The sequence below is a fragment of the Manis javanica genome, chromosome 4 (genome assembly GCF_040802235.1).
Source record: "Manis javanica isolate MJ-LG chromosome 4, MJ_LKY, whole genome shotgun sequence".
Classification (NCBI taxonomy): Eukaryota; Metazoa; Chordata; class Mammalia; order Pholidota; family Manidae; genus Manis; species Manis javanica.
Window position 1 is genome coordinate 158,913,021 of NC_133159.1, and position 27,249 is coordinate 158,940,269.

At 50.9% G+C, this 27,249-nt stretch overlaps 1 protein-coding gene across 11 annotated transcripts in view; it reads right to left on the reverse strand.

The window, feature by feature from the left end:
- The window catches only part of PLXDC1 (plexin domain containing 1), a 91,904-nt gene that overhangs the window by 60,301 nt on the left and 4,354 nt on the right, over positions 1-27,249 (reverse strand). For 9 of the 11 annotated variants that reach the window (XR_012130742.1, XM_036990868.2, XM_073235537.1 and 6 more), the window contains 5 exons: positions 21,264-21,442; positions 2,502-2,645; positions 2,151-2,220; positions 1,396-1,518; positions 653-771 (listed from right to left, as the gene is read on the reverse strand). Coding sequence is in view for 10 of the 11 variants with exons in the window: in XM_036990868.2 (XP_036846763.2) it covers positions 653-771; positions 1,396-1,518; positions 2,151-2,220; positions 2,502-2,645; positions 21,264-21,442 (635 nt within the window). In the remaining variant the exon portion in view is untranslated. Of the gene's footprint in view, positions 1-652; positions 772-1,395; positions 1,519-2,150; positions 2,221-2,501; positions 2,646-3,723; positions 4,141-21,263; positions 21,443-27,249 lie in introns of those variants that run through there. The other 2 variants (XM_073235538.1, XM_036990871.2) reach the window with 2 other exon arrangements.

Below are 27,249 nucleotides of genomic sequence, written 5' to 3' on the forward strand. Positions count from 1 at the left end.
TCTCCAAAGCCTGCTAACTAGCCTATTAACTGGCTTGCACATCTATCCAGCTCTCTTCATCTCACCCAACCATACTCCAACCTGACACCACTTCTTTCTTAAATCATTTCTTCACCTTCCCTCTGAGTCCCCAACAATCTGTTCCCCACTCTGAAGCCAGAGTGCCCATCTTCAAAGGCAAATCTGGTTGTTCTGCTGCCCTGTCTTGGCTCTTACTCTCTCCTTTAAGCCCTGCTGCCTTTTTTCAGAGCTTTGTACCAGCCATGCTGTCCTGCCACAGGATCTTTACATGTCCTTTTCTCTCTCCTCTTTGCTTCCTTAACTCCTGTGAATTCTGCAGATTTCATCTCTTCTCAGGGAAGTTTCCTCTGACCGCTGCTCAGGTAAAGAGCCCCATGAAAGACTCTCCTGGCACCAGGCACCTCTACTTAGGAGCATTTGTCACAGTGGTGATTCTACACTTGTCCCTGCAATTACTGTCTATCTCCCTAACCAGACTTACGGCTCTACAAGGGTATAGGGCTCACAGTCATCTCATTAACGCTGTGTCCCCAGCACAAAGCCCTATGCCTGGCATACTGCAGGTTCTCTGCAGATATGTGCTGAATCAAAGACTCCAAGACCCAGCCCGCTCTATAGCGGGCTCACTCACCTCTTTGTAGCCAAATACAATGCGGCCGTCACTGTGCAGAGCTGCTTGGAAGGTGAAGCTGCCCCTGTCCTCCCGGCCTTGGAGGTAGACATGGTCCCACTGAACAACAAAGACTGTCCCTGGGGAGAAGGACAGAGACCTGGATAAATAGGAATAGTGTAGGGAGCAGGGCCCCCCAGAAACGGTAGCCAATATGGATTGGCCACAAGTTAGGTCCCTTAGGGATGATGGGGCAGTTTGCAAATTTGGCTGGAGGCAGGAACTGGGCAGCCCACAAACATTGGCTTGGCTTCCAAGCTGGAGAAGAACAAGAAGACCCTGCTTCAGCCTGCCACCCTCCCCACAGGGGATGTGAGTGCTCGTCCTCTCCCCAAGCACGCGCCTTCCTTCCTGCGTATCCTGACCTCTTGAGATGCAAAGGAGAAATAGGAGAAATGTCTGTTCTCCTGTTCAGTGGATGGGGCTCAAGGAACAACTTGGTGAGCATAAGAAACAATAAAGGTCTTTAATACTGATTCCACCTCTACCAAGCACTTTCCTTTTGTTATCTCATCAGATCCCACTAGGAAGCAGGCATTTTGTCCCCATCTTACAGATGAGGAATCTGAACACAGATATGGGGGCTGGCTGCCTTGCTGTGGCTGTGGGCAAATCCTTTGTCCTCTCTGAACCCTGGGCTCCTCTAAAGGGGTTGGACAAAGGGAGCCTTGGAGCTAGGTGACTTAAATAAGATCTGGTCTCACCATTGTCGAAGTAAGCAACTGTGGAATTGTCGGAGTAGCCAGGGTTGAAGTTGGCCATCAGAGGGGCCACGTACTGGGTAGCTGTGAGCATCCGGTGGATTATGTCACCCATGAAGATGAAGCCTGGGGTGGGGAGAAGTGCAAAGGAATGACCAGGGATGGCCTGGAGGGGCTGCTTCCTTGTGCAGGAAGGGGCAGTGCAGATGGAGCTGGGAGCAAGATGGGGACCCCTGTCCTCCAACCCCGCCTGGTAGGCTATGGTGTGTATGGAGCCAAAGGACCTCCATACAGAGAAGAGCCAGAGAAGGTTCTCCCTGCCCCTGCTGGTGGGCACAAACTCCCACCTCTCCTTGTCCCTGGGAAAGTACAAGGACCAAAGACGGGCTCCTCCTATCAGCAAGTGAGGCTGGTCCCAGGACCCAGGTTCTCAGTGAAGTCTCCTTCTCTTTCATTCAAAGGCTCAGAAACCAAGGGACTGCCCACACTGGCCTTGGCCTGAGCTGGCCCAGAGGGACACACACACATGCACACACGCGCGCGCGCGCGCACACACACACACGGCAGTCAGCCCATGTGAGGGAGGTAGTCCACCACACTCACCGACGTCCCTCCTGAGAGTGGGGTCTCAGGGCCAAATATGGGGCCCTCCCCAGTCCATCTGCTCAGCCCTGCCTCCAATGAGCCTGTCAGACAGGTCCCCCAAGTCCTGGCCACGACCTCCAAACCTGCCCCCAGCCCCACTGACACAGCCTTACCTCCAGTTGCTATGGTGATCTGCCGCAGAGGATGTCCATAGAAAGGGAAATCAAAGGACAAGACCACTCTCTGCAGGTGATGGGACAGAGTCAGCATGGCTGAGCTGTAGGCCAGGGGGCTGGGCACCCACACCACCCCATGCTTGTCTGGACAGGGTGGGGGGAAGGCATGTTCAGGATAGGCCTCCAGGGCCACAGGTGGGCACCCCAACTCTGGCCGAGTCCCCCAGGATCCCCTGAAGGCACCTCCCAGATCACAGACCTCAGGCCACAGCCATGCCCACTGACCAGACAGTGAGCTGCCCCCAATCTCCCAGCCCAGGGTCCGCTGCTGGATACTGGGGCACTCACCGAAGCCTGCCGGTGAGTGTTGGAGAGAATTCTGTGGACCTTCACTTGGCTTCGGTTGGCCTCGGCCACATCCATCCACAGCTCCCGACTGCGAGGCTCGCTGGGGCCGTACAGGCGGGACACATAGTAGTTGTGGTTGTCCTCCTAATGTCACCCAGCACAGAGCCCGTAGGAGGCATGAGGAGGCGGGTTTGCCAGGAACCATCTTCTGTATCCCCCAGCCTCCCCATGTTTCTGGCAGTCAAAGGGTTTGGCTGTCCAGAGTGCTGGACTTGAGACCAGAGGGCTGGTTTAGGGCTGGGAGTCTCCGGACTCCCTTTGGCCCCGGACAGCTCAGTACCTGGTCCATAGCCATGCCCCAGCTGTCCTGGCACTGCCAAACACCCACCTGCGTGCTGCACCCATGCTCAGCCCTGCCCCTCCCAGACAGGCCCAAAGGCTTTTCCTGCAGCCCCTGAGTCCCCACAGAGCACAGACAAGGGAGAGCTCAGCCTGGGCATGAGGGAGAAACAGGCCAGCCCCACACAGAGCCCTTGTCTTCAGGGAGCTCCCAGGCTGAGGGGCAGACCCCAGCCCTGCCCTGGGGAGCACCCTATTTAAGGAGAAGAAATCCTGGGTCTTAGAAACCGTCAGTCTAAAATGAGGCAGATCCTTGATCTTGGGCAGCTGCTAGTCTGATGGAGGAGTTGGGCTTATGCAAACAGAATATGTCAACACAGAGCAGACAGATGATACGGGGCCCATACTGCCGTCCCCAGAGAGTTGAGAAGGGGAGAGAGGCAGTAATGATTCCTTCAAGGCCCATTTTTAACGTCTACTATGTGCCCAATGGGATAAAATAAAGAACAAGCCAGAATACATGGGCGGAGAGTTAATTCTGTGAAGCCTCTCCTGCACAGGAGCATTTAGGGCCAGGATTTACAGGAGGCTGGGAAATGGTTAACAGAAAGGGTAGGGAAGCCATGTGATAGCGTTTCAGCCTGCTTGGAAGCGCCAGTCATTAGGAGGCAGAGCAGGCAGTTTCACTTGGCCGCTGCTGCAGAGATGGGGGTGCTGACCCGCAGGGAGCCTTGGTGTTGGGGTCATTAATCAGGCTGCCTAGGCACTGGCTGCAGACACAGCAGAATGGACCATGTTTTCCCTGCCAACCCGCCACCTACCCAGCCAAGCTCTTGCCCTGGGCCCAGCATGAGCAGGGCTGAGGGATGCCCACCTTCCCTACCTGCCCGGAGGCAGACTCTGCTCTTCTGGCAAGTGACGCACTCCGGGGACCTGGCGCCGGGGCACAGCTGGGGAGGATGAGCAGGAGAAACATGGTGGTGGTACTGGGGGAAGGGGGATTTCTCACTGCCGCTGCTTAGTCCTCCCCTCCAGCCTCCAGGCTGCCTGCCCCATCCATCCTCAGCACAGCCCTCAAACAAATCTGAAACACATGCAAGGCCACAGCACTCTGCTAACAAGCCATCTGGGGCTCCCACCGTCTTCAGGACGAAACCCAAACCTCAGCCTGACATGCAAGGTCTCATCACGAGCCAGCTACACCTTCTCTCTGGCGTCACTTCTCTCTGTCTCTCCTTCCCTTGCACGTCCTTGGCACCCACTCACAGAACCAGGCCCCCCTGATGGGCTCAGGCCACCAGTGATCACACATGCCTTTGCACGTGCTGATCCTCCTGACTGGAATGCCTTCCCTGCCTTCTCCCCCTCACAGATTCCTACGTCTTCAATGCTAAGCTTAAACACCATCTTCTTATTGCTCTTCTCCCCCAACTTGCCCAATGAGGAACCCTACGACTTGCAAACGGCCACTGTCATCCATGGGAGTCCTTAAGGGGTGCCTCATTTGTACTGTTTGTGAGAGTCACATGGGCCCACCCTTGTGGACTTACAGATTTATTCATGAAACCAGGAGTGGCCCACCCTGATGCCACTATTCCTGGGGCGACTTCAAGGATGCTGTCTCCCACCATTGCTGCCAGCATCCACCGTGAGACCCCAGAAGGAGGAGGCAGCCCTGTTCCCCAGCTCTGTCTGCCAGTATGAAAGTAGCCACGCCTATGCCCAGAGCTCACGGCCTCCGCAGGAACACAGTTCCTTCAGCTTCTGCCTCTCACCCCAACTCCCCAGGAGATCAGATGCCACATCCTTTCCTTCCTCGTCTCCATCTCTCCTTTCCCCACCCATCCCCCACCTTCACCAAAAAACCCCCATACCCAAAACCCATAAAATCACCTGCCAAAAAGCAAAGTTCTACACACACCAACTTACGCAAAGAGATGTGCACAACAGTGCCCAGAAGTTTGATGCCTCCCAGCCTGCTTCCTGGGATCCACATGGTGAATGGTTTTTATTCCAACTCAAAGCTGAAAAATAGGGGTCCCTGAATAACCCGGTCGTATGTGCCAGTCTGAAGGATCCCAACTCTGAAGCCAGGTTAGGTTCAGCTACAACCACCTGCCAGAGCCACGCCTGTAGTTCACCTTTTCCCCTACCTAGTTCAAGCAAAAAAAGTTTATTAAAGGCTTCAGTTAGCTTAAAATTTTGCCTGAAGAAAGAAAACCAAGTTTAGATGGCCATTCAGCCATTTGAGTGTCTGCTCCTCCCAACCCCCCAAACTATGAGGCCCTGACATGCAGAGATGGGCAAGGCCACCTCCGTACTCATGACTTAAGGTCCTTGTGTTCTTGGTGCCCAAGAAGGTGAGAAGATGCCTGTGCCAGGAACCCAGACCCTTGCTTTTGTCCTTTTATATAAGAAGAAGGAGGAACTGGGTAGAAATTTTGGGAATAAACCTACCTCCCTAATTCTTGAGCTATCTGTTTATGATCTGTGGATGAAGGGAAAATGGCCCAGCAGAGCAAAGCAGAGGCTAGGTGGCGCAGTAGGCCTTCTGCGTGCTATACCGCTTTAATTGAATTCTACAAAAAGGTGTGTTCAAGTCCACCCCCTCTCCCACCCACCCCCTTATCTATGAATATGACCTTATTTGGAAATAAATCTTTGCAGATTTAATCAAGTTAAGATGAAGTCACACTGGAGTAGGGTGAGTGTTAATAACAGAGAGAGAGATTTGGATACAAGACAGAGAGGGGACACAGGGAAGAAGGCCATGTGGCCACTGAGATAGAGATTGGAGTGGCACAGTTTACAGGCCAAGGAACACCAAGGATTGCCAGCAGCCACCAGAACCTAGGAAGAGGCAAGGAAAGATTCTTCCCTAGAACCTTCAGAGGGAACATGGATGACTTTACTGACATCTTGAGTTCAGACTTCTAGCCTCCAAAGCTGTGAGAGGATAAATTTCTGTCATTCTAAGCTACCAAGTATGTGGTAATGTACTAATACCACCACTAGGAAACTAATACATAGGCCCACAGGTGTGTGTTGTAGCTCAAGGGGGGCAACCCTGAGTTGTTTACACTGCTATGCCACCAAGCAGCTTAGAACATTCTGTGGCTCCCCAGCTACCTCAGAACAGAGGTCACACTCTGTGACCTACACAGCCCTGGGGGGCAGACACTGGACAGTGCCTATCTAATACCCATTTCCCCTTTTCTTTGTTAGCAGAGCATTGATCTTATAGTAAGCAGCAACGTAGCCAGCTAAAAAACGAACTCCCTGAATGTCTTAAGGGCCACCATAATACCGAGGCTGGCTAATGAGATAAACAAAGGTTCCAGTGGAACCTTTTAAAAGAGGTCATATTTGACTGCTTGACCCTCTTGCCTTTGCCCTTCTTCTTATTCCTGCCTGGAATGCAGATACAATGCTGGCACTTCCACAGCCATCTTGTGAGGATAAGGACAAGAGCCATACTCTAAGGATGGTGGAGCAGAGTGCTAGATGGAACCTGGGTCTCTGATGACATGCTGGAGAGATGCACGCATTAAGTTCTTGGATTCAGCCCTCTGTTAGAAAAAAACACACCTTCCTGATACGTAATAGTCTGGCCCCCAGCCACCACCTCCTCCTCTCTCTCTGCTTTCTGTGCTCCAGCCCTGGTGCACTTCCTCAGTACCTGAAATCCCCAAGGGCTAACCTGCCTCAGGGCCTTGGTGCCTCCTGTGCCTCAATACCTCTGTCCCACTCAGCTCAGTTGACTTCTTGTCCCTCAGGCCTCAGCTCAGCATTCACTAGCTCGGGATGCCTCCCTGACTCTCCCTTTGCACACCCATTACACCCTGGGCTTCTCCCTCTCAGTGTGCGGCACACATGTGATGATTTGCTTGGCTTTTGGACTCACCTCCTCACCTGTCTTTCCAGTAAGGTGCCTAAGTTCCCCACAGGCAAGGTCAGCCTTCATTTATAGTGCTGAAGCACAGAATATGTACTCAGTTGGAGGACGGACTGATGAATGAATGACCGCAAAGCGTAGTTTGTTGAAGACCTGCTCATCCTTTGCATTATTTCTACCACCACGCATTCTGGTGGCCAGGGTGGGATCACATTACCCTGGAACGCAGGGCAGCAGCAGGTGAACAGGTATGGTGGGAGTCAACTGAGCACAGCTCCCCACCAGGAACCTGAGCAGGCCTGTGTTTAAAACAGCTGCTTGGAGGCTTGGAGAAGGGTCTGGTTTCCATCATCTGCTTCCTGGGACTCGCCTGGTGAGAGCTCTCACCAAACCTCCAAGTGTTAGAAATGAAAGGCCCTGGACAGACCCCACGCTCTGCAGCTGCTAAGTCCAAACACACGCTGGCGCACGGCCTGCTTCCTCCCCTTTGACACTGGGGACGCGTCTCACTTGCCAGTGTTCCAAGCCCTCTGCTTCCCAGAAGGACAGACGGCCCACAGCCCCCACTGGTGCTGCTCCCCTGAGGAGCGGGCCCTGTGTGCCACCGGGGGATCCACGGACAGATCATCTTATTCTTAGACTTTCCAAGGAGCTTTCTGGAGGCGCCTCCTAGCTGACAGAGTTGTCATCTGTGCTGTCTCCAGGGCAGCCAGACACGAAGGGAGCTGCCCCTCTACCTCCCAGGCAGCATGTTGCCAAGGAGTCAGCCGATCCCAGGGAGAGCGAGGGGCTCAATACCAACGGACCCCCCACGCAGGCTAGGCAGGCAGGGCCAAGATCCCACTTCAGGCCTCAGAAGTGCCAAGTGCAGTCAGCCTGGCAGGGAAGGACTGCGCTGGAGGCATAGCCACGCAGATCTGCCAGTCCCAAACAGGCCCCACCAGGCCACCTCTCCCCGCACAGTGACTCGCATTATCCCCAGGACAGTGAAGCCGAGAGCTGTATTTAATCAGAACCCTAGCTTGGGAGGCTCCATAGTACAGGGTGAGGCCAACTGCAGCCTGGAGAGGAGGGGATGTTGACCTGAAGCTGGGTCACCCCCGGGCAGAGCCAAAACTGATGTCCATGGCAGGGACATCTGGGAAGGGAAGCCAGCATCTGCAGAGCCGCAACGGCTGTGCTGGGCACTTCCAATGCATCACTGTGTGACAACCTGGGAGGCGAGTGGTAGAATTAGTCCCATAGTATAAAGGGGGAAACTGAGGCCCACATAACTATCTGAAACCAGGTCAGTCTCACACAAAAACAGTGACTTTTCCTATGTCCACTGTTTCTCAGGCCTTCGAGTAACTGCCTCATTGGAAGGTGACTTGAGCCACTTACCAGTCATTGGTTAAAATCTCTCCCATGTCATCGGGCCATTGTCCTAAGTGTGACTGCCAGTCCATAAAAAGGAGAAGGAAGACCTTGCATGCATCTGGCTTCAATAAATACAAGCTGGGTGAGTGGAAAAGAGACAAGCTTGGGTCCTTTCCAGAGCACAGAGCTCAGGGCCCGTATAGTGTTCCTCTCCTCACCCCAGCAACTACCTGGTACAGGGCTTGGCACCTGGCATAGGGTTAGTGTTAAGGAACTGCCTGCTGAATCAGTTCATTCACAAGGATCCCAAGGCTGACAGGGCTGGAGGCTGTGCTGAGAGCGGGCAGTGTGGTTCTGACAAAGGCAGCATCCACCCCAAGCACTGATGGCAGGTGACACAAAGCCTCTTGGGAAGGAACCAGCTGCTTCCTCTGGGATCCAAGCATGTGGTAAGCATCCCCACAGCTGAGATGACCTGTACACAGGAAGGGCGACTTCTGATTCTTGGAGCTCTTCTCTGAGGAGGTAAATTTAGCCACAAAGGTCCTTTCAGGGCAAGGAAGAGAAACCCGGACTCCACCTGCCTTAACACGGAGGAAGTATATTAGATAAAGTGACCAAGGGTCCAGCAGGGCAGCAAGTGTGGAACACTGGTGGCACATGTATCAGGCCATTGTCCTAAGTGTGACTGCCAGTCCATAAAAAGGAGAAGGAAGACCTTGCATGCATCTGGCTTCAATAAACACAAGCTGGGTGAGTGGAAAAGAGGCAAGGATTGAGGGGGGCCTGGAGAGAAGAGAAAGCAGCACTGCTTTCTGACAGGGCCCCAGGTCCTGGAGGTCAGGTGGTCCTTCCGCTCTGGCCTTTGGGCCTCACAATAGGTCTCTGCAGCCTCACTATAAATCCTTCCCCTAACACAGCTTGAATGGCTCCTCAGAACCAAAAGGCACTGACTTGAACAATCCTGCTCAGAGGACGATCAGAGGAAGGACTTATGGTTAGGCCTCAGACAGTCGTTCACCAGCACAGAGAGCAAGAATATGAATGGCAAAAGGGAAGTGAGAAACCCCAGCGTCTGGGAGAACTCCCCTGCAGCACAGTAGACATGGTGTTTTTCCTTCTACAAAGCCAGTCACTGCTGGCTTCTTGCCTGCCCACCAGGGGCTTGGAATTCCCCAACCTTGCGGGCACCTCCCATCTGCTCCTGCAGGCTCCTGGTCATGCTGCTGCTAGCACTAGCAGCTTTGAAGGAGGAAGTCCACCCATGGGAGAGACTGAACTGTCTCCCTAGAACCATTCTCCCCATCTTCTGTTAGCAGAACCCCCCAGTTTTGGTTAGGCAATGGCCACACAGCTTGACTCTGTTTCCCAAGCACGCCTTATGGCTAGGCATGGCTACGTGACTATGACTGGCCAGTGAAAGATGAGCAGAACAGTTGCCTTTAATAGAAAGGGGGGCCCTCCTCTTGCCAGGTTCCTGTTGGCTGGGAGGCAGATGTGATGGGGGGGGCCAAAACTGCCATTTCAGAAGGTACACATTGCAGAGGGCAGAGCAGCAGCAAGATAGAGGGAACCTGTGTCCCCACACCACAGCAACACTACATCAACCCCTGCTTACTTACACCGACACTAGTGCGTGTGAGAGAAAAGTAAAGCCTTCTGTCTAAGTGCCACATCATTGGGCATTTGTAGCTGAATCTGTATCTTAATTAATACAAGGTCCTAAGCAGCCTCCTCAAGCCAGGAAATCTGAAGGCTTCTTCACTGTAATCCATATTGACGTGTCTCTTAAAAAGGATTTAGAGGCTGTGCCTGGCAGTGAACTCACCTAAGGAATTCACCCAGTTCACAGCCTGTCACCACATTTGACCTGCTGTCTGTGGCATAGTCCCATTACCCCAGAGGGCAGCCCTCCAGACACTGTGGACTGGAGGTCAGAAGCCATGATACAGGTGACCTGACATTACAAAGGTCAGGGAACATAGCATGAGCCAGACCTTTTGGCAAGTCCACCAAAGGGAACTGAACTATGTTTCCTTGAAATGCATACAAGAAGCTTTAGTCAATAATCACATTCATTTGCAGAGGCAGCCTCATGTGGATTTCAAACATTTTTGGCCATGAAATCCTTTCTTCCAATTAATCTTCCATGGGACCTCAGTACATAAATCATATCAAAGTAGGCCATTCTGGGGAAAGAAAAGAGAAAGGCCTGGAGCTGGCCAGTTGTGCTACCTCCTTCTCCACCAGCCTCCAACTCACAAGCCCACGCAGCACCTCTGAGAATCCTTAGGGCCCTGCAAAATGCAATCTGAAAACCACTTCTCTAGGATCAAGCACAGAGACTATGGAGTTAGACAGACCCAAGTTCAAAAACTGTCTCCACTACATAATGGTTGGTGCTAAATATTACTTTCCTCTCTGAGCTTCAGTCTCTTATAAGGAACCTTTCTCACAGTTCTTGAAAGGATCAGACAAAATCTACCAATGTAAAGCTCTTAGCCCAGTGCCTGGTCCACAGTAGGTGTTTGCTATTATGATGATTTTGTTGGACCTTCCCAGGCAAGGTCTTGATTGTAGAGGCTGCCTCCTCAAAACCAACCCCAGTCCCATCCTAAATGTCTGCTGTTACTAAGTCTCTTCTGCCTCAATTATTCATGCTTGGAGCCTGCCAGGCACTTCATTTCTGACAGCAGGGCAGCATTTACCTTGGCTGAGCATAAGACGTTTCTGGACAGGAACTACAGCTAAGCTGTCACCATCGACCCATCAACTGCCAGTCAAGTGGCAGGTGGAAATGCTGCGGCAAGCAACCAAGGGCACCCTGCAGGGCCTGGGGGAGAGGCCTGGCCAGCCAGGCTTGTCAGGATGCCGCCTGAGGCAGCTGGTTCCAATCCAGGACGTGCTGATGGGATTACTAGGGGAAGGGGCACCCCATCCTCTGCCTCCACCATTCCATGAGGACATGCAAGACCAGCCAGAATGTTTTCTAGACTGCTGCTACTTAAAAGGCGCCCCAGGGACCAGCAGAAACTGCATCACCTGGGAGCTCATTAGAAATGCAGAATCCTGAGCCCAACCCCAAACCTGAAGAATCAAAACTCACATTTGAACAAGATTCCCAAGGAATTCTTTTGCACAATGAAGTTTGAAAAGCACTGGTCTAGAAGTACCCACTGTCTGGACCATCATGTCACTCATTTCAGTCCACAAGGAGATGGTGGTTAAATGCCCAGATTCTGAAGGCAGAAAGATCTGGGCTCTTGTTCTGGCTCTGCCACTCACTCGCTGTGCAATCTTGGGCAAGCATTCTGTCCCAGGGTAGTTTTAGAAATGCCTGCCTCATGGGGTACATAGTTGAGTGGATTAAATGTAAGGCCACAGAATGAGACCAGCACTCAGAAAGGGCTCCTTTAACATTATCTGCTAATATGTTCCCTTACCTCACATAGCCACACGATAACTTCCACCTGCTGTCGGGAGGTACTCAAGCATCAGGTTGAAATAAAGCCACAGAGAACGCTTGTCATCACAGAGGGCAGAACATGGGTCTAGCCAGAAAGGGAAGGACCTGGGCTGCACAAAGGGGCACTTGCATTGTGGAGGGTCTGGGGTATAAAGGGGTCATCAGGGTGGATGAGGCTGACCTAAGAAGGCTCTGAAAATGGGGGTTTGGAGCAGGCTTGGAAAGAGGGTGTGGACTGGCTTTTAGACAATGCCTTTCTTAATGCCCCCAGCACTTCATGGCAATGGAAGAATCATCTTACCCTGGCACTGGTTCAACATGCAGGCTTTCAGAGGAGTATCAGCAAACGAGCGGTTTTGATAACATAAATATCTATCATATATCCACAAAGAATTAGGACAACAAAGAAAAACAAAAGCAAAAACAGACATCCTCCATCCCTCATCTGGCCCCATGCTAGCGTATTTTTCGTCTGGTCTTTCTAATATGTATATAATTTCACACAGTTATAATCCTGCTAACCATTCAGTTGTGTAGACTGCTTCTGTCATGTTTCATGACATCTAAAGCAGTTTTTGATGTTGAACATTATCTTCTAACAGTCATTTGCAAAGGCTTCATGGCCATCTACTCAGAAGAAAACCCATAATTTTCTTAACTATTTCCCAATTGTTGGGTATTTAGGCAGCTTCCAATTTTTATGCTTTCATTAATACTACTGTGATAAATTTATTGATGTGCTTTCCATATCCTGGATTACTTCCCCTGCTTCAAAGCCTTTGGTATAAAGCAGTGCTCCTCAAACTTTAATATGCATATGAATCACGTGGAAATCAGTGTCTGTATCTGTAGGTGTGAGGGGCCTGAGCTTCTGCATTTCTACCAAGCTGTCAGGCACTGCTAATGCTGCTGGTCCCCCCACCTGACTTGGAGGAGTACTGAGGATATGAACCGTAGCACCTGGAACTTCAAGGCCAGGAAACCCTCTTCTGCCACTGGGATCCTATATTTGTACTTCCAGGTAAGATCTGAGGGGGAAAACACTACCCACTTTTCCTAGACTTTTCTGGTTAACTTTCTCAACCAGTTAGCTCAAGTGATTCTTATAACCACTCTATGAGGCATTCTCACTCCCACCTTACAGATAAGGAAACTGAGGTTTAGAGCAACGATGTGGCAAGCATATACTACCTTACCTGGGACCATACTGTAGTGACCAACTGTCTGGGCTTGCCTGGCACCGGGGTTTCCCAGGCTGCTGAACATTCAGTGCTAAAACCAGGACCATCCTGGGAAAACCAAGATGGTTGGTCATCCTGGACCAAAGCCTAATTCAGAATCAGCTGGTGTTTCTCGTTCCCAACCCCGGGCCAGGCTCTTTATGTAGCTTCCTGTAGAACACCTTTGCAATTGCCTTTAAATAAAGCATCCCCATTTAAGAATGAAGAGGTGTTAAGAAATTTGCCCAAGACAAAAAGGATGAACAACTCAATTTAAAAATGGGCAAAGGAAAAAATGGGCAAAGTCCTTAAACAGACATTTCTCCAGAGAAAATATACAAATGGCCAGCAAGCATGTGGAAAAATGATCAACATCAGTAGTCACTAGGAAAATACAAAGCAAACTACTATGAGGTGCCATGTCACACCCACTAGGATGCTATACATTTTTGAAAAGGGAAAATAACAAGTGTTGACAAGGATGTTGAGAAACTGGAACCCTCATTTATTGTGGGTAGGAATGTGAAATGTTTCAGTTACTGTGGAAAACAATTTGGCAGTTCCTCAAAAAGTTAAACATTGAGTTACCATATGACCCAGCAATTCCACTCCTAGGTATATACCCAAAATAGATGAAAACAGGTACTCAAATATATGTACACATGTTCACAGCAGCACTATTCACAATAGCCAAAAGGTGGAATCAGACAGCCCAAATATAAATCAACAAATGAACAGATGAACAAATTACAGTATATCTGTACAATGGAATAGTATTCAGACATAAAATAGATGAGTCTCAAAATATTATGCTAGTAAAAGAAACCAGCCACAAAGGTCATATATTGCATGATTGCACTTATATCTGCAACGTCTAGCATAGGTAAATCCATAGAAATAGAATGCAGATTGGTGGTTGGAAGGGGCAGAAGGGAGCAGGGAATGGGGAGCAACTGCTTAAAAGGCACAGCATTTCCTTTTGGGGAGATGAAAATGTTCTGGAACTAGAGGAAGGTGACGGTTGCATGACACTGTGAATGTATCAAATGCACTTCACTTTAAAATGGTTATGTGAATATCAACTCAACAAGAAAGAAAGAAACCAACCCACCAATCTGGCCAAGGGAAAAGAAAAGGGTCAACAAGTGCAGTCACACGGGAGACAGCCCTCCTGGGCTGAGCAGCCAGGACAGGCCCTGAGGCCCCCTGCACCGAGCCCAGAATGGGGAGGGGAGGCAATGGGGACCAAGAACCCATCAGGTGCCTCCCATGAGGCTCTTGAATCTCAACCCTGCAAGGTCAGTATTTGCCACTCCATTTGGAAAGTTTGAAGCTAGCAGGGGTTTACAGGAGCTCACAAGGCCAAGTTCAATGACCGAGGGGTGAGGGTCCAGCCCAAGGTCATGCAGCTGGATTATTCAGGGGCCAGGATGGCCAGATTCTTTCCACAGTGCTGGAGCCTGGACATCTGGACTCTACCTCCCACCTCCCTGGATACCCTTCTGCTCACAAAATCTGTTTTCTTCTCTCTCTTCAAAACTAGGCTCACGACCTTCCCCTCCCTCCCCCCACCTCACCCCTACTCCCAGAAGTCTGCCGCCTCCTTACCTCATCCCTTCCACAGAGCACACTGTCATGGGGGGGTTCCTCGAGGGACACTGCTTGCTATTCATGTGCACTACGAGTCAGTCTGTCTGTCCTATCTCCCCCAGGTCCTTAGATCTGGGAGAGGGCCTTTTGGAGGTCTCCTTTTGGGAATGACCTCCTTTGGTAGGTTGTAGAAATCAGGCAGATATTACTCCTTGTCCCTTTCGCTGCCCAACTGTTTTGGGTGACAGAACCTGCCCCAGGGCAGGTCCCTCAGCGTTCCCGGACCTGCTGTGGTGGTGGACGAGCTGGGAAGTGTTGCCTGGGCCAGAGAGAAGAGGGATTCAGGGAAGCCAGACCAGGAGAAGACTGGGGTGGGAGGAGGGAGTCTTTTCTACTATGGAGTGAACCTATTCTATTATGGGGGAATCTCCAAATCTGAATGTTCTTAAGCTTGGTTCCTTCCAAACTCTGACTCAAATCTGAACCACAGAACCAAGAAAACCGTGATTCAGAAAAACCCAGGCTGGAAGAGAAATTTTGAGGCCTCCCCTTTCCAACCTCAGAATAAACTGTACCCCATCCCAGGGTGTCTGACTTTGCCCTGTGGCTCCCTGCAAGGCCCACCGCACCACCTCCAAAAACAGTCTTGGTGTTTCAGGGCTTCAGGGTTGGTTTTGGTGGAAAGGCTCTGGAAGGCTCGAGTCCAGACAAGAGTTCTGTTTCCAGTGGGATGTGGTGGTGAGAGTGGATGTGAGAGTAAAATCTAAGGATCTAAGGAGACAGCTCTGACCAGGGGCGCTGAAGCTGCCAGCTCACCCTGGGAGCGCAGGCTGGATGCCTTCAGGCCTCAAAGCAGGAACAGTCTGAGTTGGAAGGAACACTGTGGTGAGGTGGTCAGACACAGGGGCTGGGCAGAGGGACTGGGAGGAAGGGAAAAGGGGGTGAGAGGGAAGATGATCAGGACCGAGCCAGAGAAAGCCTGGGGTGGGGGCCTGGCAGAGGGGCAGAGCCAGAAGACAAGCCAGAGGCCAGGAGGCTGTACTGAGGTAAAATGAAGGAAGATGTGGGGCACTGGGGTGGGTGTGCGGGGGAGGCAAAGGGAATGGAAGCCCACCTGCCAGGCCCTCAGCCTCTTTTTAAAAAATTTTTTTAATCAAGGTATCATTGATATACAATCTTATGAAGGTTTCACATGAGCAACATTGTGCTTTCAGCATTCACCAAAATTATCATGTCCCCCCACCCATGAACCCCATTACAGTCACTATCCATCAGTGCAGTAAGATGCTATAGAGTCATTACTTGTCTTCTCTGTGCTATACTGCCTTCCCTACATTATGTGCTAATCATAATGCCCCTTAATCCCCTTCTCCCTCCCTTCCACCCACCCTCCCCAACCCCTTCCCTTTGGTAACCACTAGTCCCTTCTTGGAGTCTGTGAATCTGCTTCTGTTTTGTTCCTTCAGTTTTGCTTTGTTCTTATGCTCCACAAATGAGTGAAGTCATTTGGTACCTGTCTTTCTCCGCCTGCCTTATTTCACTGAGCATAATACTGTCTGGCTCCATACATGTTGTTGCAAATGGTAGGGTTTCTTTTCTTTTTATGGCTGAATAATATTCCATTGTGTATATGTACCACATCATCTATATCCATTCATCTACTTATGCACTTAGGTTGCTTCCGTGTCTTGGCTACTGTAAACAGTGCTGCAATAAACATAGGGGTGCATGTGTCTTTTTGAATCAGTGATCTTGTTTTCTTCGTGTAAATTTCTAGGAGTCGAATTACTGCCTCAGTCTCCTGATATGACCCCAGAGCAGAAGCACGAAGCAGGCTGTGGTATGAATAAACATACCACATAGGGAATGGAAATATTTTCCTGTTGAGACCCAAGAAAACTTTCTGAAACAGACCAAATAAAACTTGCTGAAATGTCCTCTTCCTGCCACTCTTTTCTTGCCCAGTCCTTTACCACCGAGCCATTGTCTAGATGGGGTTTCCTTCAGCCTAAGAGATCCCAGCTCTCAGAGATGCCGATCAGAGATTCGGGAGAGGCAGGTGTCACTGGGCATATTCTGGGTTCCCAAGCTGCCGAGGCTGCCAGCTGTCTAGGTTAGGGTGGGCACACAGCCTGGTGAAGGGGGCAGGACACCTGCCCCATTGAATGTGGCTCAGAGCAATACCTAATGGGTTCCAGGCAGAGTAGGGAATGGAGCGCAGGTCCCTCTGAGAATCTGGACCCGAGACCATCCAGGTGGTGGGTGTGTATACCCATTCTGGTGCGTGTACGCACTGACCTCCTCTTACATGTATGGGAACCTGAAAATCAGTCAAAGTTAGAGATCGTTGAGCCCAACAACCCACCTGGCACAACTCCTTCTCTGCAACAGCCCTGTCTTCTGAGACCCTACTTCCTTCGTTCCTTCAAAGGAGGGGCTCCTCCATGTGCCAGGCACAGGTCTCAAGGTATTCTTGTTCCCGGGGGAGGACAGGCAATATAAACTAATAAATACGTAATTCAAGGCAGGAAGTGATAGATGCTACAGATAGAAATAGTCTATTCTCCCTGCCCTAGATGCAGCCCTGAAGCTATAAGCAACAGACACATCTAGAACCTTCTGTGTACCAGGATAAATACCCCCCAAATTCCTTCAACCATTCAGACTCCTCTGGTATCTAAATAACCATCTAAAATGGAGCACAAGCTCCTCATCTGTGGTCAGGCCAAGAAATACCCTTCAGGCTCCCCAAGAGCTGCAGTACTGGTCCCCTGGTTTCTGTTGGGTTCTGTGAGTTGCCGTTAACACAGCCGGCTTTCCCACCTCCGTCCTTGGCAGCCACTTCACTCTCCTGACTCATCTCTAGCCCACGGGCAGTGAGGAGCCCCAAGTCTTCCTCATAAACTGCTGCTAAGCCACATCTCTCCCACCTTATTTTAAACTTAAGTGCCAAGATTTATATTTATCCAATAGTTTCATCTGGCATGAAGCTCTCAGTCAGCCTGCTGAGGGGGTCTTCCCGATCCCAATCTGACATCTGAACTCTCTTCCAGCTAAGGTAGAATTCTGATCCTCTTATCTTCTGGACAAAGCTGGGCACAGCCCTTAGGGCAGTCAGAGAGGCCTCCTGCCAGGGGGGCCTTGCTCCTTCAGGAGTCTTGATGTGTGGCTTCATGGCCCCCAGCAGGGTGGAAGTCTTTTAGTCAAGCACAGCCATGTGGTACCTGAGGAAGCTTCATGTTCTGGTGATCAGTCTAGTAATGGATTTTTAAATTGATTTGAAATGTTCCAAATCAGAAGTTCCCACACCTAGATTGCCATCAGAATCACACAGCAGAACTTTAAAAGAAAACAAATTCCCAGATTCTATCTCCAATGTTTCTGAACTGGTCAGTCCAGGGTGGAGCTTGGGAATTTGTGTCGTTGTTTTTAAGATCTGGGGTTATTGAATCCATACTGGCTCTTACTGATCCCCACTGCCCTTTCTGAACGTCCACAGACAATGGCTTCCAGAAGTCTGTGTCTCTGCAAAGCCCTCCCTGCCAGACTGGGAGAAGGTCCTCCGATGATGGTGTCTGGCCCAGAGCAAGGGTCACAGCCCAACAAAGTTGGGGCTTGGAGAGGAATGAGCCTCTAGGTGTCCCCTCACTAAGGCAACCTTTCCTGCCCTGGCCTTCCATGCTGTCATCCCACCCGGGCTCACTGGTTCTACAGGATGGAGGTGACAGACCAGCATGGGGAGTGAGTGCAGCTGCTTCTCTGAGGTCCACCTCAGGGTGGGATCAGGGTGAGGCCAGTGAGGCCCTGACCTCAGAAGCAACAGTTAGGGTGGCACCAACAAATGCGATCAGCAAGACAGAGACGATTTTAATGCAATATTTTAAGATCAAAATTAATGCAAGAAAATCCATGATGAACAAAATATCGAACCTAAATAAACACAGGATCGGTAATGCTGCCAAGCCATGCTGGAGCCTGAGGTAAAAGGAAAAATAAGTCACAGAAACAGTGCAGCATGAGGGAGCATTCAGGGCATTTATTACCCTGCTCCCCGCCTGCCGGGCTTCAGGTTGGCCCTGGTCTCTCCACCACCCCCTCTGCCACAGCTCTGGTGTGCAGCCCCTCCTGCAGAGGCAGGGCAGCTCCTGCTGGTTGGTGAGCACCCTCCCTGCCAGCTCCAGTGTAGAGGGCTTAACTCAGAGCTGCTGGGCTGTTCCCAAAGGGCCTCACCATCCCCTGTCTTCCTTCCTCTGCCCACTCCTGCCCCCGCCTGAGCTCTTTCCCACTAAGAAGGAAAAAAAAGGAAGGGAGGGAGGACAGAAGGGAGGAGGAGGGAGGAAAGAAATCAAGAACGAAAGGAAGGAAGGAAGAAGGGAAGGGAAATGATGAACAGAGTAGGAAAAATATATTAGAATTCTAAAAATATCCTTAGAGAAAGGACATTACATCCGTGACACAAGAAAGGAGACTTTTTTTAAGAAAAGAAATAATCAGAAAATAATAAAGAGCTTTTGGAAATTAAAAATATGGTCATAGAAAAAAAAAAGTAACATTAAGAAACTAAGGTTGAGAAAATACCCCAGAAAGTAGAACAATGGTAACAAACAAACTAACAGACAACCCAGAAAGCACAAGAAGACTTTCCAGAACCGGTGAATATAGGTTGAAAGAGTCTATCAAATGTTCAGCGTGGTGAGAAAAAGAGCCAGAGTTGAGCACATCGCTGCCTTTCAGAATGCTGGAGCTGCAAGGGACACCCCAAAAGCTTCCAGAGGTGGGGGAAAAGAGAGTGTGTGCAAAGATTGGGGGTAAGGATGACATCAAACCTCTCATCAGTGACATTGGAAGCCAGAAAACTATACTGAGATGCTAGCAAACTTCTGAAGGAAGTTTTTTTTTTAAAGGAATGTATTTTTTTAATTAAAGTATCATTGATATACAAGCTTATGAAGGTTTCACATGAAGAACATTGCAGTTTCAACATTCACCCATGCTATCAAGTCCTCACCCACCCCCTATTGCAGTCCTTGTCCATCAGTGTAGTAAGATGCTGTAGAATCGTTACTGGTCTTCTCCATGCTGTGATGCCTTCCCCGTGGCCTCCCTATAGTGTGATTGCTAATTATGATGCCCCTCAATCCCCTTCTCCCTCCCTCCCTCCCATCGTCCCCAACCCCTTCCCTTTGGTAACCGCTAGTCCCTTCTTGAAGTCTGTGAGACTGTTGCTATTTTGTTTGAAGGAAAATTATTTTTAATCTAGAATTTTCTATTCAACCAAACCATCGGTCAAGTGTGAGGATAGAATATAGGCATTTTCAGACATGCAAGCTCTCTAGAGAATCTCCCCTCCTGTGTAACCTTTTTCAGAAAGCTAAACAAACAAGGGGAGAAGCTGGAAAGATAAAGACAGAAGGTCAAGAGAACAGGGCTCCCAGCACTGGAGCGAGGCAAGCGGCTCCTCGTGAGGAAGGAGAGGGAGGTCCCAGGATGGCGGAGGGGCAGGTGGGCGAGCAGCCAGGCCAGGGTGGAGCAGGGCAGCAGGAGAGAGGTTTCCAAGGGGGAGAAAAGAGAACCAACAGGTTTGACCACAGAAGTTATGTTGGAGGCCAATGGGTATATAAGGATCTACAGCCGTGGTAAGTAAGGAAAAGTAAGCCCAAAGGTGGGGGCAAGCATCCAGGACAAACAAAATTATACAAGAAAGTAAACATGAGATTACTCTGCTTGGATTGGTGGTAAACAATATTTACATGATTATAATGCTATAAGGCAGAACATATGGATTTAACAAAAATATGGAGTATAATGAGGCTCGAGGGAGTCCATAAAAGGCAAATCTTCATATACACAACAAGCAACTGACAGATAATGTCTAAACGAATTAATTAGGAGGCAGCAGTACAGGCAAATTACTTGAAATACGTGGGTAACTGCCAGGAAAGGGCTCGAAGAAGAGCCTTCTGGGCAAGGGGTGGGCAGGTTTCGACAGGCAGTCGGTTGCTGGGGTTTGTTTTCTGATTCTAGCACTATCTGACCTTCTGGACTAGCTGCCTGCACTTCTTTGACTTGAAACAAATAGTTACTAACCATAAAATAAAGAAAGACATGCAGAGAAGCACATCCTGTTGTTGCTTGTGTCGCGTCCTGTCCTTTCAGTTTTTCTGGGTCCTGGGAATCCACCCTCTTTCCTCTCAGCTGTGGGTGCCTAGACACACGGCCACAGAACACTCACATGGTCGCACGTGCAAACACCCACGATGACAGATTCACCCACCCACACAGTCGTCCAGAAAGCCAGCTAGAGAGCAGGGCCAGACCCTGCAAGGACGTGCTTCCTCCGCCTTGATCCCCTTGACCTCCCTGCACCACCGCCCTCAGAACTGCTTCTCTCCCGGAGCTTCAAGCTAATTGCTTTCTCTGCTCAGTCCTTCCAAGCGCCCTGCCCTGAAGCTGAGCAGCATGAGCCAGGCAGCCTTAACCCTTTGAGGCCTCCCAGTTCCTAGAAGTCACAGAAATAAGGGAGGAGGGGGCCAGAGCTGGCAGCTGACTGTGACTAATAATGCCACCTTCATTCACTTTTAGTGGAGGCCTTAGGAAGTGGAAGAGTCCAGGTTCAAGAACGCTGTGGACATGCTGTGCATCCTGGAGCAAGTCATTTCACCCCTCTGGTCTACAAGGAGGTAGGCAGCCTATGAAACTCTGAGATGCTACGATTTTATGACCCAGGCTGAGCCCTGCTTCCATTCCCTTCCCTGAGATCCTTCTTTCCATGCTGACCTCCAGGGCCAGTCCCCAAAGATATGTGATCTGTGTGTCTGACAAGCATGCCTGGGCACGAGGGGAGCCCCCCACAGCCATTTCGCCCCCTCCCTCCACATTCCTATAGCACTCACCACCACTCTGGTCCCGTTATCCTGCAGTGTGTCAATGGCCAAAGTGCCCCCACCCAGGTCCTGGCTCAGCTGGGTCCTTTTGGGCTCCAACACCTGCCCAGGGCTCTCATGGGCTCTGTGATTCCAGACAGGCGTGGTCCCCTTGGTGGCCCATCCAGAGTCTGGGTCTGCATCCTGACCTGGGAGAAGGGGACAGAAAGCTGAGTCACCACAGTCCAGAATGAAGGTCTGGGAGGGGGACCAGCCCACTTAACTCTGCCGAAGCCCCAACACCATGCCATCATTGCTTTGAGGGTACCCGCTACCAGGCAGGAGACACCCAACATGCACTGAGAGCCATGTGCCCAGCTCCACGCCACATACTTTGTGCCTAGAACACTTTCAATCCTCACTGCAGCCCTCCACAGTGGATATAATGCTCTTCATTTTGCAGACAGGGATCAGCAGCTCACAGAGGTTAAAGAAGGTCAAAGAGTGGGTTAGGGATGGAGATAAGTTGCAAATCTACAAAGGGTGATTATTCTCAACTTCAGCTACACACTAGAATGATTCAAGGAGCTTAAAAAATTCCTGATGCCTGGGTCCCACCCCAGAGATTCTGATCCAGTTGTTCTGTGGTGTGGCTTAAGCATTAGAATTTCTAAATGATCCCTAGGGAAGCTCTTGAGAAGCCCTGGACTTGACTCTGAAGACAAGGGTGAGAACAATTGCTCCGGCACATTCCAAACCAGTTCCTATTCCTCTGCCAGAAATGGCACATCATCTCACCTTCCAGGGACTAAAAACCAGAGCTATTTTAAATCAGAGATTCTCTACCTTGGAACTATTGATATTTTGGCCTGGGTAGCTCTTTGTTGTAAGGGACTATCCTGGGCATTGTGAAATGTCTAGCAGCGTCTCTGACCTCTGCCCTACCAGATGCCAGTAGAACTTCCCTGCAGATTGTGATAATCAAGATGGCTCCACAGTAGAGACCACTGTTTAGTAGTATCACTACCTTCAAACACCTTGGGTAAGTCACTTTCCCTATAAAACAAGGAATTTAGACACCATCCAGGAAGGCAAATAGGTTTCCTCTCAAAAGCGATTAGTGACAGCCAGGAGCACTATAGTTGAGACAAATTCTGAGGTTCCATTTGTGTTCAATAGGAAGGATGGTCATGATCAATTAGCGATGCCTGCCATGGGCACCAGTTTGGAGAGTGGCTCCACATAGCCACTTAGCAGCCATTCATAGACTCCATGTGCTCTCCAATTCCCTCCAATCAAGAAATTTACTCTAAATGACACAGCGCCATGCTTTTTCCACTTCAGAAAGATTTGGGCCCCTAAAGATGTGTCTTCTGTTGCTGCCCCAGTTGTCACCCCTACTATGTGCATGGGACACGGACCAGCAGAGAGGAACGTCTGATATTCCCTGTGATCTTCATCAATTTCAGGCCCACCATGTCAGAAGCCCTTCTTAACACCCACTCCTGCCCTCACCCACTCCCCAGAACTCCTGGATGCAGCCTTCTCTCCTAGACCACTAGTGTTCCAACTATGTGCCTGTCTCTCTGGGAGACGTGGGGTTCCCCCAGGACTCTTCCCACCTTCTGCAAAAGTGTGTATTCAGTGTCTAACAGACAGTAGATGCTCAAATACTGTATAACTGAGGACACGACACTGGAGGTACCTCTTGGGAGACAGCAAGGACAGAAGTTGAGACAAGACTTGGCCAGGACCAGGCCTGCGGCTGGGGCCAGCACTCTGTGCTGTGGGGCCGTGGTTTGTCATTAGACATTTTATCCAATTAAGTCATTCTTGGCTGCTGGTGCCTGCTGGACCCTTGCCGGCCCCCACTCATTTCTCTGCCCCTAATCATAGCCAGATGCTCTGGAGGAGTTGGAGGGAGCAGTTCCCAGACCCCTTCCTCAAGGTGCCCACTAGCTGAGATGGACCCGCGCCCAGCGCTTGGAAGGCAGCTTGCCTGTAGCTCAGGCCCCGAGCCAGGATAGTCTTGCCTCTCATGGGTGGGGCCCACAGCTGCCTCTGGAGACAGAACTGTTTGTGCTGGGCTGCTCTGCCCAGCTACCCAGGTCCTTGGGCCTGGTCTGGAGCCAGAACAGGAAAGGAACGTGTGCAGGGCAGTCTCAGAAAGGGATGCTGGGCACCTAGAGACAGAACAGTCCTGCCACTGAGACAGGAAGAGCCTGGATGGTGGGGGCCTGGCCTGGGGACAGGGCAGGGTCAGAGAGGGGACCTTGGATCCATCAGTTTACCTCTTTGAGCCTCAGTTTCCTCATTGCTAAAATGGGGGGTGGGAGGACAATCCTGCTAATGACACAGGCTGCCATAAGCATCAAGTGAGAAACATAAATGAGAACCCTCTATAACTAGAGGGTTCAGGGCCAGGGTCAGAGGCAGCCTGTGAAGGAGAGTGGGCAAGGGATAGAGAGGGAGGTAGCCCAGGAACTTGCCCTATCATGGCCTAGCCCTGAATCTTCCTCTCCCAGCCTACACCACATCTGTCTCCCTACCACCCTTCCCTGTCCCTGTTGGCTAGGACAGGACATCACCCCTAAGCATGTGGAAGGAGCCAACACAGCTGTGGCTCACGTGTGTGTGTAGGGGCCCACGTGGCTATACACACACAGATTTGCCTGAAAGCCCTGGCCTTCCTCCCCGCGTGCTCATGCACGTGTCACACATGTATCCAAGCCTTGGCGGCTCCCCGCCCTGCCTTCTGCCTTGTGATGGAGAGCCCCACCTTCCCATTCCATGCCTCTGCATGCGAGCGCACACACCTGCGAGTGACAGCAAGCAGCCTCCAGAGCACTTGCTGTCCGATCACTCACCCCTCCATTCATTCCTGCACCCACGGTACCAAGCAGCACACAGGCTAGTGAGTGCTCGGTGACAGCACTACTCCAAGTGCTTTAAGCACATTAACTCGTTTAACCCCCACAATAACCGCACGAGATGGGTGCTCATATTAGACCTATTTTACAAATTCAGAAACTGAGGCACAAAGAAGTTTAAGGTCTCTCCCAAGGTCACACAACTAGTCTGTGGCAGGATTTGCACCAGGAAGCCTGGCTCCAGGACCTGTGTGGACCACAGAAAGTGCAACTGGAAGTGACTGGTAACCCCAGGCTGCTTCCTGAGGTGCGGGGGCAGCCCCAAGGCAGGACTGGCAGGTAGGCTGGGATCTGGAAGCTGGCCCCAGAGACTATGTCCTCTGGCATACAGGGGGTGCTGCCCAGAAGTGGTAACCCAGCCCCCTTCACATGCCACTGCCTGCTCTGTGGCAAGAAGCAATGTGCTGATGTCAGGAGGCCAGGCTGTGGCACCATGTGTCTGGGCCAAGCCACCCTCATTCCCACCCATCACCAAGCTTGCCATTTCAGCCCCATAGCCACGACTCAGTCCAGTAGCTAGTTTACTTGCCACCCTTAATTATCCCCGAGCTCATCTCCCACACACCCACCAGAGCATCCCATCTAGGGGACAAACTTGATCCCATCTCTCCCATGCTCCCAGCTTGCCACAGCCCTCCCGCTGAAGGCCCAGCTTCTTCACCTGGCATCCCAGACTTTTCGTGACCAGATCCTTGCTCTCTCCTCCAGCCTCCTGTCTCCCTGAAGCCCTCTTTAGGACCCAGCCCTGCTTTTTCTGGCCACAAGTCTTCACACACTGTTTTCTCAGCCAGGATCAATCTGCTCCATAAATAAATGCTTCTCCTGATGAGCTCCTGCTCATCCTTCAAGTCTCATGAGATGTCACTTCTTCCCAGCATATCCCCTGACACCCTTCTTCCTTGCTGCAAATGCTACGTGCAGCACCATTCCAGCCCTGATCCCAACATTTCACTGCTGCCGGTGCATCTGTAGGCTCCAAGGGCCTGACATACAGGAAACACTCTGTAAGCACACCCAGGTGATGGATGGAAGGAAGCAAGGAGGAAGGACAGAAGGAAGGAAGATAGGTAAGTATCTTTAAATGCACTGAGATCCACAGAGCTGAGAAAAACCTTCCTTCGAGCCACAACCCCACTGGAAACCCTCATTGTAATATCACAGGAATAAAAGAGCACAGGTTTGGAATCATACAAGTTCTGTATTGAACCTAGTATCTGCTTCTTATTGACTACGACATTGAACAAATTGCATTATCACTTTAAGCCTCAGTTTTCTCATCTGCAAAATGGGGATAATAAAACCTACCCTTGGTAGATCATGTTGAGTCTTTAACAAAATAATGTACACAAAGCAGTCAGGAAAGTCCAGGAAAGCAGACAGGATGCTGTCCCTGGGTTTCCTTGCACCCTCTCCCCTCCTGCTGGTAGACAGGCTCCCAGTGAGGACTCTTATCTGGGGAGGGGAGAGGGGCATAAGGAATTGGCAGGAAGGGTCCACCAAGTAGCCCAGAAGAAGAGAGGAAAGGAAACAGTTTGGCTCTCTGTGAGTTTATCTTGAAGGGAAAGTCTGGGGTCTGGGACCACCTCTGATTCACTCACTAATTAAACACACATTCACTGAGACTGCTGTGTCCCAGGCACTGTGCTAGGTGCTGGGGCAACAGTGACCAGGCACACACGAGCCTTGTGCCCATAAGGACTCTAGATAGAAAGACACGTACGAAATAAATGACATGGCAAATAAGGCAGTGTGAGGTGGCCATAAGTGCTGCGAAGAAAATAGGACAGACGAAAGGTTTGGGGTTTTGTCTACTCTGGACAGAGCCATGAGGATGGGCCTCTCTGAGGAGGTGGCCCTTGAGCTGACTGAGGCCTGGATGAAGAGAAGCCCGTTACCTAAACATCTGAGGGGACTGGAGGGCAGCTGGATCCGTGTGAGGGAGGGATGGGGCGGGGGCTGGGGAGAGCAGGGCTGGGGTAGGGAGAGGCTGTCTGCCAGCCACTGGAAGAAGTTTGGATTTGAGTTTCGGTTTGTTTGGGAGTCCCTGGTGGGCAAGTAGGAAGCTGGAAGCAGAACCATGGCTTCAAGGGGCCCTAGAGACAATCTGGTCCAAGCCCCATTTCATAGAAGGGGGAACAATGGCTCAGAGAAAGGAGGAAGTTTCCAGGGTCTCCATGTGGTGGGCCTGATCTGACTGCCAGGCCAGCAACCACCTCCAGCTGCCTCTTCTGTGCCTGTTTTAGGCACCTCTGGTTCCACCTGGCCTAGACCCTCAGTGCCCCCTGCCTGCCCTGTGCACTCCAAGGCCATCTTCTTGCCCATTCACCTGTCTGTCTGTCTGTCAGCCTCTCCTGGTCTTCCCTCACAGCCTGAGTATTTCTTTGGGTCACCCATCTTTCTCCTGCTCCTGTTCTAACGATGGATAAAGTTTTAAGGTGCCATCCAACAAGTTGATCCATCAAGAGGGAGGGGAGATCACAGCCCCCTTCTGAGGTGCCCCCAGCCCGGAGGATGCTGCTCCTTGGGCTCGATAGCAGGACCACTTTGGGTCCAGCTTCTGGCTGTCCTTTCACTGGTCACAAGGACTCTACCACCAATGGGAACTGGCTGTCCCTCCTTAACAGGTCTCCCCTCGAATGTCCCTCCCCTGCATCTGTTCTCCCCAGCTGATACCACCCTGCCTCCACACAGGCCCTCCCTCAAATCCAGTCTGGCCTTGTGAAAAACCACTGCACTGAAAGTCAACAGCTGTCCCCTCTGGCTTCCCAAAGCTGCTTTAAGTATAACCAACCTCCCCTGCTGCAGAGAAAGTCTCTTTCTCCATGTTGAATCTATCAAAATTGAGCAGACATTGAAGTCTGTAGAAGAAGTGTGTCCTCTACTTAAAGATGTGACAGTCTCTACCTATCCCCCTCTTCCTATCCTCCCTAGGTGTCTATTATCCCAACCAACTCTAAAGAGGCAGCCCTCAGCCCACCACCCACAAGCAGCTCCTTGGTAACTCCAATGCCCTTTTCCCCAGCCCTCTCCCAATTCTAGTTCTCCCAAATCTGTCAGGGTCTCAGAGCCCTCGGTCATCAACCCAG